Consider the following 21,415-nt stretch of genomic DNA (forward strand, 5'->3'; position numbering starts at 1 on the left):
TTTGCTTTTTTATATTGAGCATTTGCAAATCTGTACTTGATATAAGGTATGTATATTCCTGATCAGTTCACTTGACACAGGGTATCGTATGAACATCTGTAATACAGCAATTTGTCCTTGCTCTATATAATAATTTAGTGCCCTTTTTACCGCAATGTTTTTATACATAATAAAAAAAGTATCAAGTGAAGGATTGTATGAAGGATCGACCTGAAAATGTAACCTTTATAGATTGGGCCCATGGATTGTTGATTCATTGGTCAGAAACCGATGTTAGCATACAACGTCAATGTGACCATGACCTTTGATCCCTTAACCCCAAAATCAATAAGGCCTATCTACTTACCAAGACCAGTACACCTATGAAGTTTATGAAGGGGTGTATAATAAAGGTTTCATGAATTTTGTTTATTGTTTATCCTGGTGAATTAGTACTTGTACATGAATTTGGTGGATGTGAAATTGTTATAATTCACGGTTAGGCTCCCGAGAAGTAGAAGTTTCGGCCAATGATTATATTTCAGCCAGACACTAGCTTGTTCAATCAGGTAAATCTCTTATAAGTCTCTTTCTGTACGTGACCTTTACGTTACTTTTTAGGTCTTTAGTTTTTTGTCTTATTATGTAGAACGATAGAACACTCGACTAATATGATGCAATTAACATACACCCAAAAAAACAAAATTATTGATGTTTATTATGGCGTGATTGGACTTAATCCACATGCAGTTTTTTTGATATTGCAAATGTTGAACTATCAAATGGTTTTAATAAACATTACAGTATACATTAACAAAGTCTCTATAAAGAAATTGTATCATAGTTTGAGGACCTTCCTGTTGAAAATGTGTCCGAATTAAATCGTATACATATACATGCAAAATGCGTTAACTGCAGTGCAGGTATTAGTTACCCACACTTCAGAGCATGCCCATTGATTGGTTCATTTTTGTTGGGGCGGCAGAGAAAGGGAAAGCGACAGAAATATCATATTCAGATGCTCGTTCATTGGTTACTTTTTTCCGGGGTTTCATATTGCGACAACAGGGAACGTGGTTTCGGATATCATAAGACACCGTGTAGTAACGACTTTCACACAGTACGATCTCAACAGTTTTTTGTTGTTTTTTTTTTAGAAAAACATGAAATTGAAGTTACATTTTTGTGCAGAAATTTCTACCGAGACCGGAATAAAGCTAATTGAAAACTATAATATATAATTAACAAACAAAACGCTAATAAAATAAATCAATACTAAAGTATTCAGTCCTTTCTCAAATTATACTTATAACACAATAACCAAATTCCAAATGACTTCCATTCGTCAATGTCCAATTTAAGACTGATGAAGCTGATTCATATAAGTATTAAAAAAGTTACTGTATTGACGATGTTTTAAAAAAATATATAAAAATAATATCGGGTGCAAGTTAAATAATACCAGGTATTAGTATTTGGGTTATATAGGATTTAAAACAAATGCGAATGTAAAAATTTTATAATGCATACTTAATAACCTTCATTTCTACAGTATTGTACAAAAAAGATATATTCTGTTCTTCTAAACTATAAATAGATGTGAAAAAAGAAACCAAATCTTATATCGTTTCATTAATCAGGGATGAACTCATAACCGAAAATAATCCAGTCTGCATTTTTAATATGCAAAAATATAATGTCGTTTTTATTCATATGACTATCAATTTTAAGAATGTAAAGGTATGTTTGTTATTTTCATTATATAAAAAGGATCTGTTAAAATCTCGATTTATAACTGTCAAGATATATTTTATGCCTGACATATTTATACATCGTAGAAACATAATGTAATATTTACAACGTTGCGCTTGCACTTACTATAGTCTGATCGATATTGACATAAATTCGTCCCCATACATTAAATTTTGTTTCATAACAGAAAAGAACAAAACAAATCCAAATGAGGTCAGAAGTTATCAGAAGTTATTTGTAATCCCGTTAAGAAAATGCGGAAAAAACTGCAAGGGAATCTTTCGTGTATTATATTTCCGATGTCCTCGCACTAAAGTGGTTAAGTGGTTTCGATTTAGAGGATGATCTAGCATTAACTTGGGTGTCTCTACGGTGTGGGATTTTGTCGGGAGTTTGATGGTCTAAAAGTCAAACAAATAACTAATTCTCAACGAATACAAGAGTATATTTGAAACGGTCTTTTTTCTTTGACATCGCTCTTTTTAAATAATGATTCCAAATAAATAGTGATTTCAAATTAAATCAAATAAACCATTTTATATATCTCAAATAACTATAATACATTTTATAAAATACGTTGACTAAGTTAAATTTATTTGTATTATGAGTAAATTATGAAACATAAACATTTCTTTTCATTGCAAAGCAAAAAACACCATTCCTGTCACTACCATGTATGTACTTAACCTGTAGTTATTATTGTAATGATATTCTTGTTTTCATGCCCAATAAACAGCTGATGCTTCTTGTTGTCAAAGCAAAGAGAATCTGGCTTAACTAAGCCTTCTACTAATTCTCCTAAGCAAATTCCTTTCTGATTGAACATCATGATATTGCCCGAGTGGTATCCTGCCACACAAATGATACCGTTACTTGCAATACATGCCCTCCTTACTAACTTCAGCCGTTCACTTTTCATAACTGACCATACGCTTCCTTCCCTGTCTATACATGCAACTTGACTATTTAAATCTGATACATATATAAATTTTTTGTCAGCTACAACTGGGAAAGGATCCCCATCACCCGTTTGAAATATTGTTCCGTCAAATGATTTTTTATCAAAAGTTTTAATAACTTCACCCCTTCTGTTATATACCTGAATACAATTCCCTGTAAAGCAGCAAAGTTCGTTGCAAATTGAAACAAGTCCGAAAAAGTCTCCACCTTCTATATAAATTGACTGTTTTTTCGTGAATTTATCATTAATAGAAATAAACAGAACCGTGTGGTTTTCCAGTTTTACGGCAACCTCAGTTTTGCCAGTCAAACAAATACCCAGAGGTTTACATTCTAGATAGAATTTGTCTGTGGTACTCAAATCTTTATTCAGCTTTTTAAGCGAAGTATTATTGTAGTCAGCTAGTATGACTGTTCCATCAAAAAGCTGGCAAATACCAATTATTGTGCAGGTATCTTTGTCTCCATCCCCCTTGATGGTTACTTCTTTTAGTGACATTTTGTGTAGTGGCGTGTCTTTGGTAATATCGCTTCTTCCACTTCCAACAACTTGACCCAGGTAATCAGATCCCAGTACCTGTTGTATCATCTCGTCATTCATTAAACATTTCATTTTCTTTTTATCTTTTGCTACATCATCATGCATTTTCTGTGTCTTTGCAATGATATGTTTTTGTAATATGTACCTTGTAAATTGCCGTTTTGCATCTAAATCAGCTTGAGTTTCAAGTGTCTTTCTTAATTCATCAGTTGCAGTTATAGCCTGCAAAAGAAAAGCTTCTTCTTCTTGAAAATCTTTTTTAAAACCATCATAGCTAGAACAAGTATTTGCTTTCACATCTGAAGCTAATGCCTTGACTTTGCCGATTATCAAAAGTTCTGTGTCTTTTATGGCTTTTAGAATATCATTCTTGTCTAGATCAAGCGCAATCAAATTGACTTCTTTTTTCTGTCCATTTGCTTGTATATCAGCTTGCAAAGTATCAATCTGTCGTAATATGTCGTCTTGCTGGTTTATAGGAATCTTAGCAGTTGCTTCTTCAAGCTGTAGAATTCCGCTGCATTGTCTACAATAGTTGATTGAACAAGTTAAAAAACAAAAAGTTAACCTTCAGTGAAAATAATTTTAACAAGAGGGCCATGATGGCCTTGAAATCGCTCACCTGAAAATAAAAAACTTTCATTGGCAAGGAACAAGTAAATTTTGTAAACTATAAACAAAAGCAGGTATAAAATCTAAATATTAAACTGATATCACAAAGTTCATATTTGTTTCTGAAATAGTGCATGTGTAAAAGCAATACAGGTTGCTATTGCTGAGGGAAAACAACTGTTCCAAAAGATGTGTACATATAAGGATATTTAATGACACCCTGGCGGAGCCAGTTGACCCCAGGGCTTTTATTTGAATGAACTTGGTAGACACTCAAAAGAAAATGTGTCGTGCCAAATATCTAAGATCTAGTTCTTTAGGTTTTTATCAAGAAGATTTTAAAGTTTTTACTATAAACATATAAGGAAAATCAATTACCCCCTTGCGCTGGGCCAACTTTGACCCCAGGGCTTTTATATGAACAAACTTGGAAGACACTCACTAGAAGATGCCTCATGCTTCATTTTTTTGAACAATTTTAAAGGTGACCACCAAAAGAACATTCCTGTGAAGTTTGGATGTAAATGGCTCAGCAGTTTTTTAAGTAGATGTCCTTTAAGTAAAAGTTAAAGGATGGACGCCGGACAAATTGCAATTACAAAAGCTCACCTTTTCTTTTTGTGACACGGGGAACACCAATGAACAAACAGCTGAATACCAGGGTTTCATTGTTGAAATTATTTTAAAATATCATACTCATAAAAAGTACAAATAGATTCTGACATCATTGTTGAACTGAAATGTTAGGATACAAAAATATAAATGTAAGAAAATGATTACCTATGGTTCTTAGCAATACATGGAGAGCAATACACCATGTCATGATCACCACAGTACATCTCGATATCCCTGTCAAGATGATAGATACATTTGAACATTTGGTCCTCATCTGATGTAGTGTCGATGGAATCTCTCTCAGTACGCTGGAATTCGTTATCATGTAGCGTGTGTTTCCTCGTTGCAGAAAACTTAAGGTGATACTTTATGCACGCTGCACAGAGATATTCTTTACAATCAGGACAGTATTTCAACGCTTTTGCATCATTGCCCTCGTCAGCGCACGGTGTGCACAAGTATGCGTCAGATCCTCGTGCTGAATTGTTGTATTCACATCCTTCTGCCATCTGATATGAAAAAACATACTATTGTTGAGTCGATTAATATACTAAGGAATGTTATTTGCTCTTTGTCTTTTGAGTCTTAATGCATATATTTTATTATACACAAAATCGGATGAGCAAAACCTGTATAAAATGAAACAAGAGGGCCATGATGGCCCTGAAATTGCTCAACTTTATATAGAAACTCTCCATGACAAGGAACAAATAAATTGTAAACTATAAACAAAAGCAGATATAAAATCTAAATGTTAAATGATATCACAAAGTTCACATGTGCATTTGAAAAAGTGCATGTGTAAAAACATTTGTTTTTAATATATACAAATAAAGAAATTAATGACCCACTAGAGCCGGGCCAATTTTGACCCCATGGCTTTTATTTGAACTAACTTGGTAGACACTCACTAGAAAATGTTCCATGCTAAATATCTAAGATCTAGCTTGTTGAGTTTTTTTAAAAGAAGATTGTTTAAGTTTTTTTTCTATACACATAAAAGGAAAAGCAATAACCCCCGGGGCCTGGCCAATTTTAACCCCAAGGCTTTTATTTGAACTTGGTAGACTACCATTAGAAGATGATTCATGCTAAATATCTACGCTCTAGCTCTTTGGAGTTTTTTTTAAAAGAAGATTTTCTAAACTCTAGCTCTTTAAGTTTTTCAAAAGAACATTTTTAAGTTTTTACTATACACATATATATATATATCGGGGGTCATTGATTTTTCTTATATATAAGGAAAATCAATGACCCACCACCCCCACCCACCCGGGACGGGGCCAATTTTGACCTCCGGGCTTTTATTTGAACAAACTTGGTAGACACCCATTAGAAGATGTTTCATGCAAAATATCTTAGCTCTAGCTCTTTGGTTTTTTTAAAAGATGATTTTTTAAGTTTTTACTATATACATATAGGGAAAATAATGACCCCCTGGAGCGTAGCCAATTTTGAGCCAAGGGCTTTTATTTGAACAAACTTGGTAGACACTCACTAGAAGATGTTTCACGCCAAATATCTAAGCTCTTTGGGTTTTTTCTTTCTTTTTTTTCTTTCGGTTGCCATGGCAACCAGAGTTCTGCATGGAATTAAATTCTTTGAACAATTTTTAAAGGTGACCACCAAATTAACATTCCTGTGAAGTTTGGATGAAATTGGTATAGTGGTTTATGAGATGTTGGTTAAAGTAAAAGTTTACGGACGGACGGACGCCGGACGAAAAGCGATCACAAAAGTTCATCTTGTCACTTTGTGACAGGTGAGCTAAAAGGTACACTGTAAAACCCATTTGCTTTTCATTCCAGCACAGTGACTGTTGTGCCTCATATACAACGGTTTTAAACACATTTTTAATGCCACTGAACATTGCCATAAGGCAGTAGTGTCTCGTGAATTTGGGGGTCAAGGTCATATTTCAGCAAGTCATGAAAGAGAATGTGCAGATATGCAGATGTATCTGATGTTAAAATACAAAGGCCATACATAGTGCAATAATTGATTCAAAAATAAAGGAATTTGTTAAAATTGTACCTGAAAAAGTTATGTATTTACTGTATTACATAGCTTTACTAAACTTTGAAATGCAGGTACTGTTACTTTTCCATAAATAGTATCTTTTTAATTAATCATTACCAATTTCTATAAACATTTAAATTTTACAATTTAAAATCATCATTATATACATGGTGTGAATTTTAATGTCCTTATAATGTGCTCAAACGGTTTTAAAGTATCCCAGTATATACCTCTTGCTGCAGTCCATGACCTTTAATCATTTCATAAATATCCCTGAAAAGCAAACATTTACCTTGCTAGAGGTCATGACCTTTATACTTTTCCCCAGCCAATGAATCTTTTTAAATAAAAATTGCATAACATGTCACAAAAGACTTTCCAATATAAGTTGTTTCCCTTCAGACAAGATAGTTTAAATTTCCTACTATCGGTTTACAAAAAACAAAGGAGAGAACAAAAATTTGATATTGATACAAAATAAGTCTGACCTTGGCCTGAGAAAGGTCAGACCTGCGCTCTGCACCTCTTCTCATTATGGTCAAGTAATTTTAATTTCCTTCCATCGGTTTAAAAGATACAGACCGGACACGAAAACTCCTATACAAGTCTATATAAATTAATTAATCCCCTTGGCGGGGCCAACTTTGATCTTAGGAAGCCCAACTTGTGTTCTGCACACTGACGTAATATAAGTATTATTTCTGCCAAAAAGTTTTAATTTCTTTCAATCGGTTCAAAAGATACAGAGCGGACACACAATTTTAATATTTATACAAAATGACTGAGTGTGACCTTGACCTTGACCCAAGAAAGATTGAACCTGCGCTCCGCACATCGTCTCCTTATGATTAACATTTCTGCCGTGTAGTTTCAATTTCCTTCAACCAGTTCAAAACATACAGACCAGACACAAAAACCTGCTAACAGACGGACGGACGGACGTTCTTAAAGTTTGGTACTTAAGTGGCCACTCTTTTGTTATCTCCATTGTTCTTTAGGCCACGTATGAGAAAAAGTAGTCAAATAAGAGCTTACTGAATGAATAGCATCAAAGGAAATTTACTGTTACCTATTATTCCCATAGCCACCTAAGTATCTATAAGTTTGTTCGGGCAAACGAACGGACGGACAGTCAACCAGGTGCATATCTATATACGCCTAAATTCTTTCGGGCGTATAAAAACTGAACAAAGGACATTTACTTTAAAGTGATGAGGTGAAGTGTTATTATTGTGCATTGCATTCCTCCTCACTGTATATATCCAGCTTTGATAACTCAAATATTTATTCCAGCTATGCTCCGAAAAATATGGTTCGGAAGGACAGACAAAGACTACCACCTTTCCCCCGCCGAAAAGTAATAGAAAGAATCATATATGTTGGTTGAAATCACAGTTTTTCCATATTTTGGTAGAACAAACAATTTTGTTATTGCATAACCCTGCTTTTTATAGTATGGGTTACTTCCCCTTTTATATGTATTTAAATATGAATGCCTCTTTGCTTGTGGAGGAAATTTGCTGTCTGTGACTGCTTCTTGTATAATTGTTATCATTTTGCTTTAATTCAATCACAAATATATGGTAAAGACTGTGATAAAGAAATAGCTCTGATAATTGTTTTCTGAATTATTTAATTTTGTTATTTTTGGTTATAAAAAAAACATACATAACGTTAGGTCTTTAAAATGTCAAAGTTGTCAATAATTGTGATACATATTGTGTATGACACGGAATGGCAGCAAATCGATTTGTTTTAACTTATCCATGATAAAAATGATTTACATCGTGTTGTTCTTTAATAAGCTACTCAAATCAATGATTGACGTTGACTTCTTCATGTTTATAAACTTCCCATTTTGATATTTCAAAAACTCAAATCACAAATTAAACAAACAATTAAGTCATTACGTTTTAAATTATGAATAAAATATTATATTCAGCAATTATGGAATTTGAAGGTCCCTAATGTTGTCCATACAGTACTTTAATAATACTAGTATTTAACCCTTTCCCTCATGAGCATTTTGTGAAAAACGGCCGTTTTCATTGAAAAGCCTTTCTGTTACATGAAACTATGAAAAATACTTCAATACTAATCAAACTTGGCGGACCATTGCTTTTGTAACGACATGCTCAGTCTTAAATTTCCTGTTACTATGGCAACGAGGGGACGTCTCAAAATTGTCAAAAATCACTATTTTGCCTCGATTTTTGCCATCAAAATTTATTTCAAAGTACTGCAACTTCTCAAGGGATTGAGATAGAGTCAGAGGCTTTTCAGCATTGGTTACACGTTACCTTATGATCGATCTGGGGTCATTTTTAGCCTCTCACAAGTCCAAAATTTTCGTGGCGATGAGGGGGACTACCGCCCCCCCCCCCCTTCAATCCCCCCCCAAACAGAAGGGGACACATCCCCCTTCTGGCAACACCCTGATGTACCTTTTGGATGAGGGGCGGCGCCGAAAAAGTGCTCACTTTTTTTAGCAACATTTCTCAAACGAAAACATGTATTTGAGGCTTAAATAGGACATTTTTTCACCATTTGAGGCCTAAAAGAGGGGGGGTCGAAAGTGCGTTGGTTCGCGTATATATGAGGTAAAGGGTTAAATATAAATAAAAAACAACAACAATAACAAAATCTGGAACTCGTTAATTAAATTTTGATTTGTATTATACAGCTACTCGCGTGAGAATCAATACATAGAGGATGTTCAAGATTTTTCTGTAAATACATGATTTATTTTCATCGAGTGGTATGAAAATAAATGTTTCAAGAGTGGCGGTAGCCACGAGTGAAATATGTTAATTTTCATGCCACAAGATGAAAATAAATCATGTGGTTACAGAAAAAACTTGAATTTTCTGTTTATTATATACATTTTCCTCTTTTTTGACATTACAATTTGAAAGACTTTCACTTAAATTTTGTGTACTGACAGAATTTTAAACAAGACATCAGTGAAAATACGGAAAATATATTTCACCACAGTGAAAAATAAATTTTTACACTGAAAATACGGAAAATGAAAATACGCATTTTATTTCATCAATATTTCTCAATATTTCATCTATAAGTATATAATAAAAAGCTTTACATCTAATGATTTCCTGATATTTGGATATTTGATAATGTTTTTTTTTAAATGTTAACAAACAGTTGTATAGTGTATTACGCTATATATGCGCTGCAAATATTATTGTATGATTTCTTTTAAAGCAACATTAAATAAAATATGCAAACATATTTTTCCGTCGGCTTAAAACCCAATCATTCTATAGTTTCGTTAACATTCTTGACTGTATTGTTGTAAATCTCATTAAAATTGTTCATGAGTTATGATTTTAAAAAAAGGAAAACCCCGCGGTAACACTAAAGTTCGTATACGAATCATAACATGCAAATGAAGAATTGTATAATTAGCTCGTGTATGCGCTACGTCACAATGGTAAAATCAATTGTAACAATTTGTATCACAGCAAATATGAGATATTCTTGTGCAAACGAACTTTTACCGTTTTAGTTTCACGGTGCTTTAGCCCTGTCGTTTACAAACAAGAGATGTCGGTAGGACAGCAACGCTCGACTATTCTTAGTGCTTGATAGTATAAAAGCCTTGATAATGTAAAATTTTCTAAGTTAACAAAGGGCAAAAATTTTCATTTTCATCCATGTTACAGTTATAGGCCTTGTAGAGAGTCCTATTATGCTCTCAAAGAAGAGTTGTTGTTTCAAATCCAGATGTCAATAGAATATGAAAATATCTGACGTGGTATCCAAACTTAAATGTAATTTCTAAGTCGAAAAAGGGGCATATTTATGTCAAAATGCTTGATACAGTTGCCTTCTTTTGTCTACAGGTTGGGGGCATGGTGGTGAACAAGTGCACAAAGTTTCAAAGCCATATGTCAATGGACTTTGAAAATATTTGAGGTACATTGTATTACAAAACATTTAACGTAAATTCTAAGTCGAAAAAAGGGGCATAATTCTGTCAAAATGCTTGATATAATTACCTCCTCCTGTCTATAGGTTAAGGTCATGATGGTGAACAAGTGTGCAAAGTTTCAAAGCCATATGTCACATTTGAGGTATTACAAAAACTTTAACAGAAGTGGTTACGCCGACGCCGACGCTCGGGTGACTACAATAGCTCTTCTTATTCTTATCGAATAGTCGAGCTAAAAAGTGATCATCTCATAAAAAAGAGTGAATTTGTATGAAAACATGCGTAACATAATGCGGAAATATACCTTTAAATTCGGACTGCTACTTAAATATGTTTGTTGATTTTCTATTGATGTACGGATGACCAAAAGGCGGAGTTTCTCATGCAAATAGAATTCGCCACAATGAGGTTGTAGAATTGATGGCTTATAAATCTCATTTTGGTTGTCTGGACACCAAAATAAGAACGGGGGTCGATATAAAACATATTTGATTATAATAATTAACTAAATGTAGCTATTTCTTTTTTTTGTGAAATAAATTAAATGTAGCTTTAGCGCAGTCTGATCAGGATCCATGCTATTCGCAAACCCATTATGTTGGTTTTGTCGTGACACGGCTCAATCCATTTCGATTCTATTACAACAGAAAGATTTAGTGACAAGTTGACAAAAAGAAGGGGACGAGTTAACTCGTTGAGGACGAGTTGACCAAACGTAGGGGACGAGTTGATCAAATAGGTGATGAGTTGAACACGGGACGAGTTAACCACGGGACGAGTTGACCTGACATCGATAACATAACCATGCCCCTCCCCCTTTAGGCCTTACACAATCTTTTGATTTGTAACTGTTGTAATTCAATTTTCATATGATTATCTACAAGTATATCATATATATACTAGTGTATCTCAGCGTAACAACGTGATTGCAGTGAATAGAGATGTATATCAAAATTACCACGAATGTTCCATTAGATCTTCAGTTGACATGTTACTGTTGTTTATATTTACACTTTATAGTCATTCGACTGTTCAGTAAATATCATGCAAAATAAGGCTGTTGTTATGTCTTCTACTTATCAACTCTAATTCATGATTATAAAGTTTATTCAACTGATCTGATTACCATATAAGATAAAGATCACGTCGTCTCCAAGTGACGTCGTTGACGTCAAGTAAAGCTATTTTTTAACAAGTAAAGCTAGCATTAATTTGTCAATATCACAGCTGTAAACTTCAAATTACACTTGCAAATGATAGTCAAGAATTAAAGGAATATAACATAATTACAGTAATTGAAAAAAAACTTAGATCTACTCTCGTCTCTTTTTTGTGTCCTTCTTTCGAATATTTTCCACTAAAGCGGACGTACTCAAAAGATTGGATTTAACTCAATACATGATTGGAGCAGTACCTCTAGACGCTTGCAGTATAGACAGGACTGATTTTAAGAAAATATGAATGCTAGAGGCATTTTATCGTACAAGTTATATCTTGAAAGTTTTAATCTAATATGGGTATGCTAAGGATACCAAGAAAATAAAATTGACCTTGTCCTTCAAAAGGTCAATTCAAAATGGCCGCTTAAAAATACTAAAATAGGTCATTAAAACTATGATACAATATGATGCAATTAATTTTTAATTTTAATTAATTTTTGCATGCACACGTTTTAACCCCCTCACACATCTTAACGCTGAAGGCATCCGAGTAGCCACTCTATATGCTTGCATAGAGTGCCAGATAAAATCTAGCAGGAAAGAGTGTATAGTGTTCGCTGCGTAAACCCTAAATATGTTTAAATGCCTTAAAATTTTCAGTACAATCTTTAATATTACTTCTATATATTACTATTATATTAGCCTATAGAAAAATGTTTGCCATCTTGGATTTTTCGGCCATATTGGATTGTTTTGTGCTTTTAATTCTGTTTTGGTGTCTAATTTGTTTTTCCTAAACATGCTTTGTGACAAATTTCAGGTTTTTCCTTTCTTTGATATATCATCCATTTATAATAAAGAAATTTGGCGGCCATTTAAGTGGTTATTTTAGATGGCCATTTCCATGGTCAAGATCAAGTTTTTCAATTTGGTATCCACCTTTATCGGATTCAGCATACCTTAAATAGGTAAATATACACCAAGATACCACTTGTACTACAAAATGCCTCTAGCATCTTATAGAGAGCCAAATTCTCAAAATCAGTCCTGTCTAGTAATCATTATCAAGATCACAAAATAGACAAATATCGTTTTTTTTCGCCGATTTTTACATTTTTCATTCATTATCATATATAAATCGGTGTGAAAAGATGAATTAGACCTATTAAAGCAGCACGCCTTCAGATTCATGTTAATTTTCATGAACATTTTGGAAATTATTTAAAAGTAAAATATTGTGAGGTGAACAAATTAAGTAATTTATAAATTGCAATCGGCACTTACAATCCACGAAAATGAACAAAAAGTGGTCAAAATATGCAAAACAGCCCTTACTGCGTGAGTAACGCAGTAAAAATATGGTGATAAAATACTGCAAAGTCAGTTTTAAACCGCACATAACATGTTAAATATAACTTGGATCTTGAATATTTTTTATCTTTCTTAAAAGTTTAGTGCATTTTTCTCAATATTGATTCTCTTAAAATAGTTTAGCCCATCTGGAGGCGTGCAGCTTTAAAGTTCATTCCGTTAAGTAAAAAGGCAAGATTTTAGCATTTTATGATTCAAGCGCCGTGCCCGGTATATACCGGAATACGGTATTTAGTGTGGTGCTCAAATGTTTTCAAGATGATGTTTGGACTTTACACGTCCTGGACGTTTCGGCCCTAGACGTTTCACTCTCAAAACCCTGGTCTTTACGGCACCTTTTTTTTTTAAATTTGATAAATATATGAAATAAATACCATTATGGGTTATAATTTTATATATAATATAACACATACTTGCAAACAATTACATTCATGATATAAAGAAGATTTTTTTTTGTCATAAATATAGTGAAATTTCCCTGGAAAAATAATTATAAATATGATATTTTATATGAGTTCTGAAAGAATTATCAGCTATAAGTCTACATGTATATATTTATTCATTTTTTTTGTTATGCAAAAATTATACCATAAAAAGATATTGATTAATTAAAATATATTTTTATATAACAGGTAATCATAAGAACAATTAGAAGTGTGAAAGAATTTTGAATAAAGCATTATAAACACTGGTTAATTAATTACTATATAAGCACCTTTAGAAGTGTGTAACTGATAGTTCACTGTAACAAATTGCTGAAAATTTAATGATTGGTCAGATCAAAGTACCTATAAACTATTGGGTGCTATTTCAAATTAATATGGAATTGCTGAGTATTGTATTCTGTGTGAATTTTAGTGTAAAGAGTTGACAAATAGTCACTTCAGTGAAAACAGTGAAAAAAACAAATGAAATCTTAATTGCAAGGTTTAACTAGTGAAAGTGTACAGTGTACATATTGTATTATAGTAATCATAGTGATTAGTCCGAATTGTTTTATATTATTATAGATTTTTAATATTTTGTATAATACACACAGTATTATAAAAAAGAAAAATAAATGTTAGTACATTTTATTTACTCACATGCTTTTTAATATTTTAACTTTTTTTACAAGAGAGTATTTTTCTATTAAATAATAATATATTTAATTTGAAATAATTGGTAATAAATTCATTCTAGCTTGATTTTTTAAAGCATTTTTTGCAAGTTTTTGTAATAGATTTATTTTAATGAATAAAAAAGACAAACAACTGAAGATGACAAAATGATAGTTGAATATTTAGAATAAAATATGATACCATTTCTATTTTCTTATTACACGCCTACTAAACAGTGGCTCTTTAACATTTTGGTGATCTGTTTAAATGAGAGCCATCGACACTTCCGTTGCAGAGCCCTCGATGAAATCAAGGCTGAAAAAGGTAAGACATTTTAGTAAAAATATCAATTTAAAAAGAACATGTTTGTTTTCCAAAATCGAAAAAAAAGAATGTCATGCCACGTAGAACATTTTTCTTATCATTTTGGGTGCAGTTTCGATAAGAAAAATCCTGAAATGACATTGCTAGAACTTTTACTAAATATAACATCGTGGGTTTTCTATTTCGAGGAAACACATTTTGAGTGATTTTCCTACAGTAAAGTAGATGCTTGCTCACATAATCGTGCATATAGCATTGTCCAAACCTCCTCTTTGGACCAACACAAGAAATAACTTGCAGAACTTACTTGAAAAACCAAATAATCACAGTTTTTATAATTGTGATCGAGCCATCGACAAGGTGCTGGCGCCATCGGCAATGTGAAAGAGCCCTCGAAAATGCGATAGAGCCAACACTAGCATTTATTTTGTGATAATATGATGGAGTGTTACCGTTATTATACTTAACTGATTAACATAATTATTCAATTTCATTGCATCGAATCACTGGGTTGACATATTGAACTAAAATACGCGATTTGATTATACGAATTCATTAAAATTGAACTAAAACCTCTTTGTATCAAATATTAACAAATTAGGCACACACAAATAGTTTTTTTTTTAATTTTAGTCGTTAAAGTTTCAGTTTTAATTTTGAAATTTATGTAAATTTCAGGTGGAATCTCGACATGAATAAGGGGATACAAAAAAGATTTCCATGTGATGTGTATGGAAAGACTTACGCCAATAAGGCCAGGGTTAAATTCCATATAAAAACTCACATGAGCAGGCGGCGACCAGTACATTATGTGGTATATGTGATGGGCGATACGCAACACCATCTTCTTTTAAAAGGCACGTTGAACGTGTAAATACACAGAAAGGGGAACTTGTGTGCACGATTGAAAAAGGCAATAGTTCATTCTACACAGAGAAAGACCGCATACGGAAAAACACAATGTCAATAAGCTGAATTGTGAGAAGTATGAGAAAATATTTGCTTATAAACACAACTTAAAACGACACCTCCAAAGATGCGAAAAAAGTAAAAAGAAGAACCACACATTCAACTATTGTACCAAACAGTTCTGTAGTCCAGAGGTTTTTTCCGTATGTGGTCCGTCCTGTCTTTGTGCAGAATGAACTATTGCATTCTTCAATCGTGGTATCATAACGGTAACACTTCATCATATTATAACAAAAAGAATGATAGTGTTGGCTCCATCACATTTTCGAGGGCTCATTCACATTGCCGATGGCGCCAGCACCTTGTCGATGGCTCGATCACATTTCAAGGTATTTCTTATCGAAACTGCACCCAAAATGATGAGAAAAATGTTCTACATGGCATTACATTCTTCGATTTTTGAAAAACAAGCATGATCTTTTTAAATTGATGTTTTTACTAAAATGTCTTACCTTTTTTAGCCTTGTTTTCAGCGAGGGCTCTGCAACGGAAGTGTCGATTGCTCTCATTTAAACAGGTCACCAAAATGTGAAAGAGCCACCGTTTAGTAGGCGTGTATTATTTATTTTAAAAAAGGAAATGAAATTATATGATGAAAATTACAGTGTTTTATTTTAATGTTATTTTATTCTATAGTGTATGCATTGTAGATATAGTATGACCCTGAATAAAATTTAGTAATCTGATCATTCTGTTTTAATCTGTTTTTCATACATCGATACATATTTGGTAAATTTTATTTGAACAAGAATGTCATTTTTTAAATAAAATTTCCTAAAAACAAATATTCTCTCAATATCTATCATGCAAATTTATATGATATTGAGTTATCGCAATTATCACTCAATATAATCCAATTAAGGTGTTACAACTAAGGTATGTCAACAAGTTCAATGAGATTAATCCATACAGTGTACAATACTATATATATTTTTTAAAAAAAGTAGCCGAAACGTCCCGGAGATGTAAAGTCCTGAAATCCTCAAGATTAAGGTCCTACTAAAAGACAGTCTCCGGTTTCCGGTTTCCATCAGACCCGGAAGAATGTCAATATACATGTATGAATATGAGTGGAATAAGTACCAGAAAATTACTAGTACTTAATTTGTAACTTGAGCTCCCTTCTGGACCGAAATGTATCGGTACTGAATCGTGTGTGCATACCTTACGCATTAAATTAAGGTCTTAATGAGAAGGTCCTCGGGGCATTGAGGCTCTGGAAGTGGTGTTTTTCTGTAATTAACTGCACATGATGAATGATTTTGCTGATATTGGGTTTTATCAGGTCAAATTTTGCAGGGTTTTTTCGGATTTTGTTGATGTTTAGATAGATTATCTTCGTTGAACTATAGGTATGCACTATTTCAAGTTGAATACTGATACCAAAATTTTGCCATATCAAATTAAAGCTGGCTTCACTCCGTCTTTGTTTAAACAAATATAGTGCAGTATAAGAATGATAAAGTATAAACATAATTATATGCATTTAATTACAGAACGATAACAAGAGCCCGGTTTGAGCCGGGTGATGCTCCCCGAATAGGTTTTGGACACAGGAAAGTACACCTCTTGTAGTTTCAGAGTTATGTCCGTGGAAAAAGTTCAAAGTGCAATAATTCTAAAATTAGGCAAGGCAGAGTTACAGTTCTTTGCACTGCACTTTAATCAATGTGATCTATCAACCTACAAAGTTTCTTGATGATATCTCTTATGATTTCCGAGTTATGTCCTGGACAATTCAAAAAGTAAAAATAAACAAAGGGCAATAACTCCAGAATTAGGCAAGGTAGAGTTATGATTCTTGTGCACTGCACATCTACCCATTGAGATTTATCTACCTACAAAGTTTCATGTTGATATCTCTTATAGTTTTACAACTATGTCCTGGATAAGATTTTTCTAAAAGGGGAGATTATTCAAAAATAAGGCTTAACAGAGTTATGGTTCTTTTGCACTGCACCTCTACTCAATGAGATCTATCTACCTACAATGTTTCATGTTGATATCTCTTATAGTTTTAGAGTTATGCCCCAGACAAGATTTTTCTATAAGGGGAGATAATTCAAAAACCAGGCAAAATAGAGTTATGGTTCTTTGACACTGCACTCCCCCTTGATGCCCTCTACCACTGTATGCAGTTTCAACAAATTATCTCCAAGGGTTTTCAAGTTATGTTCCGGACAAAGTTCAAGTTCAAAGTATTAAAATAAACAAAGGGCAATAACTCCAAAATTAGGACAAAAAGAGTTATTGTTCTTATGCACTGCACATCTACGCATTGAGATCTATTCACCTACAAAGTTTCATGTTGATATCTCTAATAGTTTTAGAGTTATGCCCCGGACAAGATTTTTCTATAAGGGGAGATAATTCAAAAACCAGGCAAAATAGAGTTATGGTTCTTTGACACTGCACCCCCCCTCAATGCCCTCTACCACTGTATGAAGTTTCAACAAATTATCTCCAAGGGTTTTCAAGTTATGTTCCGGACAAAGTTCAAAGTATTAAAATTAACAAAGGGCAATAACTCCAAAATTAGGATGAAAAGAGTTATTGTTCTTATGCACTGCACATCTACCCATTGAGATCTATTCACCTACAAAGTTTCATGTTGATATCTCTTATAGTTTTAGAGTTATGCCCCGGACAAGATTTTTCTATAAGGGGAGATAATTCAAAAACCGGGCAAAATAGAGTTATGGTTCTTTGACACTGCACTCCCCCTCGATGCCCTCTACCACTGTATGAAGTTTCAACAAATTATCTCCAAGGGTTTTCAAGTTATGCTCCGGACAAGACAACGGACGGACAGACGGACGGACGGACAGACGGACAGACGGACAGACGGACAAGGCGCCGACTATATGCTCCCCCGAAATTTTTCGGGGAGCATAAAAACAGGTGCAAGTAACTGATGGGTACATATATAGGATTGTTAACAAAACATGTAAAAAGTTGATACTACTTTACACAAAATAGTTACACAATAAAGTTAATTGTTAAATCAAACCTTAAAATAAAGACTTATTACAGTCAACATTTCAAAAATACTAAAACAATCTCATAACAATTCATTCAAAATAAAAATTATGATTTTATGATTGTATGGTACTCTCGTTCAAATATTTTCTGGATATTAAATTTGCCTTTTAATCATCTGACCTTACATACTAGGAAATATTTTATATGTGACATCAAATTTATCACAGAACAACGATGACATTGCCCTCTCTATATCCTGATCGACAATGACATAATTAAAATGTTTTGTGACATGAAAGAAAGGAAAAATAATTATTCAGTAACAGGTATATAACTGGGGAAAAGCATCCATGTTTTTTTTACATTCTTGTTGTCTCCGAACTGCCCTGTAAATATAAATAAAATTGTTTGTTGTTTTCATTATTGATCTCAACCTCAATGCCCCCACTATTCTCAATAAGCTGGGTATCGGGAAAACAAAATGATTACACAAGTCCTCTTTGCACGTTGCACATAGCTTTTTAAAACCATATACAATTAATCATCACAGAAATTTAACAATGTTTCTCCCATTATAGCCGTTAATCTGCTGGTTTTGTGCAATAGATCAGCTTTGCTTTGAATATGGAATTGACCATTACAAATTCAAGATATTTCATGTTCAATCCACAGTATTTTGCTGCCAATAGTATATCGCCTGCCTCTAAATTAATTACTAAGACTTATCATTTTCGGTTCTAGCAGGTTAAATCATTGGCGCAATCATCTTTTTAAGTGCAATATTTTATATTGTGTCAGATTATAATCCGTGTATACTTATTTTTCTAAGGGTTTGATTCAATAATTTTCTTTTCATGTTTCTTTTTTCAGATCAAAATTCGTTTGCTCACACTAATATTTTTATAAACATTCATCTGTTGTTATTATTGTTAAAATATCTTTGTTTTTGTGTCCAATAATGAGTTGATGGTTCTTGTTGTCATAACAGAGAGAGTCTGGATTGATTAAGCCGTCTACCAATTCTCCTAAACATTTTCCTTTTTCATTGAGAATCATTATATTTCCCGATGTATACCCTGCGAGAAACATGATACCATTCGGTGCAAAACAAGCCCTTGTTATCAACTCTAGTCTCTCAGCTTTAATAACCGACCATACGTTTCCTTCCCTGTCTATACATGCTACTTGACTTTTCAAATCAGATATGTATATAAACTCTTTGTCTGCTGCAATAGGAATAAGATGTTTCCCAAGAGGATTGAAAAGTGTTCCTTCGAATGAATTTTTATTGAAAGATTTTATAATTAATCCTTCTCTGTTACAGGCATTAATGCCTGTCCCAGAATAGCTCCAAAGTTCGTTACAATTAAAAATAAGCCCAATATGGTATCCACCTTCTAAATTTATCAACTGTTTTTCAATGAATTTGTCGGTAATGGAAATAAACTGTATGGTGTCATTTTTCAGTTTAACAGCAACCTCAGTTTTGCCTGTCAAACAAAGGCTTACAGGATTCGATTCCAATTTGAGACTGTCTATGATACTGAAGTCTTTATCCAAACGTTTAAGTTTCTTATTAGTGTGATCAGCTAATACTATTGTTTCATCTGTAAGCTGACAAATTCCGTATATACTACATGTCTCAATGTCTCCATTTCCTTTTATAATTACTTCTTTCCGTGACTTTTGGTGAATTGGCTTGTCATTGTTTTTTACGCTAATTTTACTTCCAACAACTTGAACAAGGCAATCAGCTGTTGATACTTTTTGTATGAGCTCATCATTTTTGAAACATTTCATTTTCTTTTCATCTTTTTCTACCCGATCATGCATATTCTCTGCTTTGGCAATGATATATCTATGTAAAATGTACCTTGTAAATTGCCATTTTGCATCTAAATCAGCTTGGGTTTCCAATTTCTTTCTTAATTCAACAGTATCAGTTATAGCACGCAAAAGTACTAAATCTTCATCTTGAATGTCCTTTTTCAGACTATCATATCTAGTGCAAGTGTTTGCTTTCGCGTCTGATGCTAAAGCCTTGACTTTGTTAATCATCATACGTTCTACGTCTTCAATGGTTTTTAGAATATCATTTTTGTCCTGATCTAGAGCAATCAGATTGACTTCTTTCTTCTGCCTACTTACTTGTATTTTAACTTGCAAACAGTCAATCTGGTGCAATATGTTCTCTTGCTTGTTTACAGGAATTTTATCGGCTGCTTCTTCGAGCTCTAGAATTCCACTACATTGTCTAAAATAGTAAACAAAATGCATTTTGTTTCGAGTGAAAAAAAAGAAGTTACGCAAAACACGAGAAATAGCATTGCAAAAACAGTTAATAATCAAGAGTAATGCCGAAATATTTTTTTTTAATCATTGTCAAGAAAAATTAAAAAAAACAAACTCTGAGGACATTGGTGAATTGTAATATATGGATTAAAAAACGTATATGTAAAATAAATGATTACCTGTGTTCTTTAGCAACACATAGAGCACAGTACACCATGTCATGATCACCACAGTAAATCTCGATATCCCTGTCTGGATGGAAGACACATTTAAACCCATGTTCCTCGTCTGATGTGGTATCAACTGAATCTCCCTCATAATGTTGGTATTCGTTGTCATACAGCGTGTGTTTCTTCGTTGCAGAAAATTTAAGATGACATTTTATACACGCAGCACAAAGATATTCTTTACACTCCGGACAGTACTTCAACGCCTGTTCATCGTTGCCATCGTCAGCGCATGGTGTACACAAGTACTCAAAGTCTGCATCAGAGCCTCGCACTGAAATGCTATGTTCACCTCCTTCTGCCATCTGGTATAATTGAGAGGTAACACTTTATATGATGGTTTAAATTTGCAAACGATTTAAACATTAATTAACTAGAACTATCGCTGAATGCGATTCATACCCCAACAATGTCCTTGACAGAAGACAACTTGGAAAGGTGGTTAAGGGAATAACTTATAAGTGGCACAAATACATAAAAAGAAATTATCTCAGGTGAAAAAAGACTAATTGTACAGCTAATAGTATAAATATTTATTCAAATCATGTTCGAAACAGTTA

General features: G+C 33.2%; 2 protein-coding genes across 2 annotated transcripts; both read right to left on the reverse strand.

Annotated features, from left to right (window-relative positions):
• Positions 1-2,308: 2,308 nt before the first annotated feature.
• LOC132712843 (uncharacterized) lies at positions 2,309-11,546 on the reverse strand. Its single transcript, XM_060695280.1, has 3 exons — positions 11,389-11,546; positions 4,625-4,968; positions 2,309-3,758 (listed from the first exon to the last, which is right to left on the reverse strand). Exons 2-3 carry the CDS (start codon positions 4,966-4,968, stop codon positions 2,414-2,416), a joined length of 1,689 nt encoding a protein of 562 aa, XP_060551263.1. The 5' UTR covers positions 11,389-11,546; the 3' UTR covers positions 2,309-2,413.
• Positions 11,547-19,172: 7,626 nt separating this feature from the next.
• On the reverse strand, positions 19,173-21,174 carry LOC132712844 (uncharacterized). Its single transcript, XM_060695281.1, has 2 exons — positions 20,808-21,174; positions 19,173-20,590 (listed from the first exon to the last, which is right to left on the reverse strand). The coding sequence occupies exons 1-2, from the start codon at positions 21,158-21,160 to the stop codon at positions 19,237-19,239; spliced, it is 1,707 nt and encodes a 568-aa protein (XP_060551264.1). The 5' UTR covers positions 21,161-21,174; the 3' UTR covers positions 19,173-19,236.
• Between the last annotated feature and the right edge of the window lie 241 nt (positions 21,175-21,415).

The sequence above is a fragment of the Ruditapes philippinarum genome, unplaced genomic scaffold (assembly GCF_026571515.1).
Source record: "Ruditapes philippinarum isolate M1 unplaced genomic scaffold, ASM2657151v2 ctg2127_1_1_1_1, whole genome shotgun sequence".
NCBI lineage: Eukaryota > Metazoa > Mollusca > Bivalvia > Venerida > Veneridae > Ruditapes > Ruditapes philippinarum.

Excerpts from the sequence above, each read along its gene's own strand:
- LOC132712843 (XM_060695280.1), bottom strand. The coding sequence starts at position 4,968 with ATGGCAGAAGGATGTGAATACAACAATTCAGCACGAGGATCTGACGCA. Across the intron at positions 3,759-4,624 it reads TGTATTGCTAAGAACCATAG|ACAATGCAGCGGAATTCTAC; the intron begins GTAATCATTTTC and ends CAACTATTGTAG.
- LOC132712844 (XM_060695281.1), bottom strand. The coding sequence starts at position 21,160 with ATGGCAGAAGGAGGTGAACATAGCATTTCAGTGCGAGGCTCTGATGCA. Across the intron at positions 20,591-20,807 it reads TGTGTTGCTAAAGAACACAG|ACAATGTAGTGGAATTCTAG; the intron begins GTAATCATTTAT and ends TTACTATTTTAG.